Below are 3,261 nucleotides of genomic sequence, written 5' to 3' on the forward strand. Positions count from 1 at the left end.
TAGTAATTAGATTGATATTTCAAATTAGAGGTAGTCCCCCGGCTCATGAGTTACGGATGAACCACACTCAGGACCCTCTGTTTTTGTTTTTCTTTATCTTACCGTTAATAATATGTCCTACATGCAATATTGCAGTGCATAATAGGCCGATGTTATCATTCTCAAATGTGCCCTCAAAGATGGTCAATGTTATGATTCACTGTTCAGAACACTGCTGTATAACAGGCTAAGAAAACTAAAAAAAAAAATGAGGTATATGGCTTGCGTCAGAACCCATTTACATAGGGTTCTCAGAATGGAAACCAGTCAAAGTTGGGGGCTACCTGTACTTGACTAAACAATAATATTTTAATTACAAATGTTAGCAAATTGAATAAATTTACAAAGTTGACTCCATTCATCCCTAATTTGAAATTCCTTCTGGTACTATTATCAAAAGCAATTGCATTTCTGTTCTTTTTAGATGATCTTATTTAACCAATAAACCAAAAACCAAACTCGTTGTCATCGAGTCAATCCTGACTCATAGTGACCCTACAGGGCAGAGCAGAACTGCCTCATATGCTTATCAAGAAGCAGCTGGTGGATCTGAACTCCCAACGTTTTGGTTAGCAGCCTAGCTCTCAACAACTGTACCACCAGGGCTCCATAGTGACCCACAGACATTGTAAAATATATAACTAACTAGTCTCCTCTCTCATACATCAGCTGTCAAAAAATTTAAAGGATAATCTAATATCCACTGATTGGCAAGTGTTTTGGACATTGAGGTGCTATTATTATTTAACTGCATTTATAGGACAGTTACTAAAGAAATGTCAGACTTCTGGCATTCACATTTTGACTCCACACTTGCTATGCAACCTCGTGCAAGCTACATAATCTCTTTCACCTGGTTTCCTCATCAACAAAATAATGAGAGCACTTACTATTATTCTATAAAAAATAAAATGGAACTATGTATGGTGGTGCAGTGGTTAAGAGCTACAGCTGCTACCCAAGAGGCTGACAGTTCAAATCTACCACCTGCTCCTTGAAAACCCTATGGGCAGTTCTACTCTGTTCTATACGGTCACTATAAGTCAGAATCAACTCAGTAGCAACAGGTTTGCTTTGGTTTCAGATATTATATATATTATATGTATATAATTCTCAGCAATATTCTTGTCATTTACTAAGATTGTTATAAATGATAGTTTTTATCAAGTTTTCATTAAAAAAAACCTGTATTTTTCTTGGTATTATACTCACAGTTCCTCTTTGTTTTCTCAATCAGTTTCTTTTCTTTTTTTTAAATTCTTTAGCTTTAAAACCACTTTAAATGTATTTTTGGAAAAATATACTACAAAAAGAAAAATCATATGTTCAATTATCTGGTGTTATCGTCAACACGTATATATATATATACACACGCATATATAAGTGCATATCAACATGTAAAGAAAATATATGTGATTATATATTAATTAATATGCAATGACACTTGAATGATATCTTTATTTATAATGACTTTCCATATGTGTATTAAATCAAGCCATGAAATTTATAACTCCTTTAATGCAATTTTTTCATCACAGATCTTTTTTGATGCCAGCTACATTGTCTCATGGATTCCCTGGTGGATGGGAACCACACTGCAGTGACAGGGTTCATTTTACTGGGCTTAACAGAACATCCTACCCTTCGGGTCATCCTCTTCACGGTCATCCTGTGCATCTATCTGGTGACCATATCTGGCAATCTCAGCACAATCATTCTGATCAGAATCTCTTCTCAGCTCCATCATCCTATGTATTTTTTCCTGAGCCACTTGGCTTTGACTGATATAGGCTTTTCATCCTCTGTCACACCCAATATGCTTGTAAACTTCCTGGTGGAGACAAATACAATCTCCTACACTGGATGTCTGATCCAGCTTGGATCAGCTGCTTTCTTTGGACCACTTGAGTGTTTTCTTCTGGCTGCCATGGCCTATGATCGCTTTGTAGCAATCTGCAACCCACTGCTTTATTCAACTAAAATGTCCACACAAGTCTGTGACCAGTTATTCTCTGTGGCTTATGTAGGTAGTTTTCTCAACGCTTCCGCCCTTACCATTTCCTTCTTTTCTTTATTCTTCTGTGGACCTAATCGAGTCAATCATTTTTTCTGTGATTTTGCTCCTTTAGTTGAACTTTCCTGCTCTGATGTCACTATCCCTGCAGTGGCCCCCTCATTTTTTGCTGGCTCCATCGTTGTGGCCACAGTGATTGTCATAGCTGTCTCCTATGTCTACATCCTCATCACCATCCTGAAGATGCACTCCACTGACGGCCGCCACAAGGCCTTCTCCACCTGCACCTCCCACCTCACTGCAGTCACTCTGTACTACGGCACCACTACGTTCATTTATGTGATGCCCAAATCCAGCTACTCTACTGACCAAAACAAGGTAGTGTCTGTATTCTACATGGTGGTGATCCCCATGTTGAACCCCCTCATCTACAGTCTCAGGAACAATGAGATTAAGGCTACTCTCAAGAGGCAGCTTGGTAGAAAAATATTTCCTTAACAGAACCTCTTATTTGGTGGGGTTTGTGTCAATAATATGCTATTAATGTAATATTAAATACATAACCAATGTAATATTAAAGGAAATATTGTTCCTGTGAGCAAAATATGAAGCCAGTATGAGGCTTCATAGTATACGTAGGGGTGGATCTGCAGACAGCAAATCAGAGACAACACTGAGTTAACTTTAATAAACTAAATTATAAACTAAGAATCACAAATAGGTCCACATGAAGAAAACCTTAATCTGCCTAAATTCCTTTTTACATTTTATTCATATTTTACTTTTCAAAAGGAATTCTACGTCCTAAGTCCCGATTATTGTACCTCCAAACCTTTAAGGCTATCTTCATATTCAACAGGAGATTATGCTGAGGTGAGCCTGATAATCCTAGTTTTGCCTTGACTGAGTACCTTCTGAGCAGAAATAACAAAGTGGACCCAGACAGTAAAACTGCTATAGACATGGTGCTTGGAGAAAGCTTATCTACTGGGGATGGTCTTTATGGACTCTTAAAATTCCAGCCTGTGTTTCTGGGTTCTGACTCTGGCCTTGGATATAAGGGGTCCCTAGAGTCTAAGAGGGTGAGACCACCCGACTAACCTGTGAATTGCTCTATCAGATCAGAAGAGATGACTTCTCCTGGGGGAATAAACACGGTTCCCAAACTCATCAGGAACTGAGCAGAGCAAAAGCAAAAAAGGATTTCC

The 3,261-nt window shown here is 38.2% G+C and overlaps 1 protein-coding gene across 1 annotated transcript; it reads left to right on the forward strand.

Annotated features, from left to right (window-relative positions):
• The first annotated feature begins 1,606 nt into the window (after positions 1-1,606).
• LOC135231952 (olfactory receptor 5P76-like) lies at positions 1,607-2,551 on the forward strand. The gene has a single exon (XM_064289186.1). The coding sequence runs from the start codon at positions 1,607-1,609 to the stop codon at positions 2,549-2,551; it is 945 nt and encodes a 314-aa protein (XP_064145256.1).
• The last annotated feature ends 710 nt before the right edge of the window (positions 2,552-3,261 follow it).

This window comes from Loxodonta africana, chromosome 7 (genome assembly GCF_030014295.1).
Source record: "Loxodonta africana isolate mLoxAfr1 chromosome 7, mLoxAfr1.hap2, whole genome shotgun sequence".
In the NCBI taxonomy this organism is placed as follows: Eukaryota; Metazoa; Chordata; class Mammalia; order Proboscidea; family Elephantidae; genus Loxodonta; species Loxodonta africana.

What these genes read in the sequence shown, in the direction of transcription:
- LOC135231952 (XM_064289186.1), top strand. Translation starts at nt 1,607, where the DNA reads ATGGATTCCCTGGTGGATGGGAACCACACTGCAGTGACAGGGTTCATT.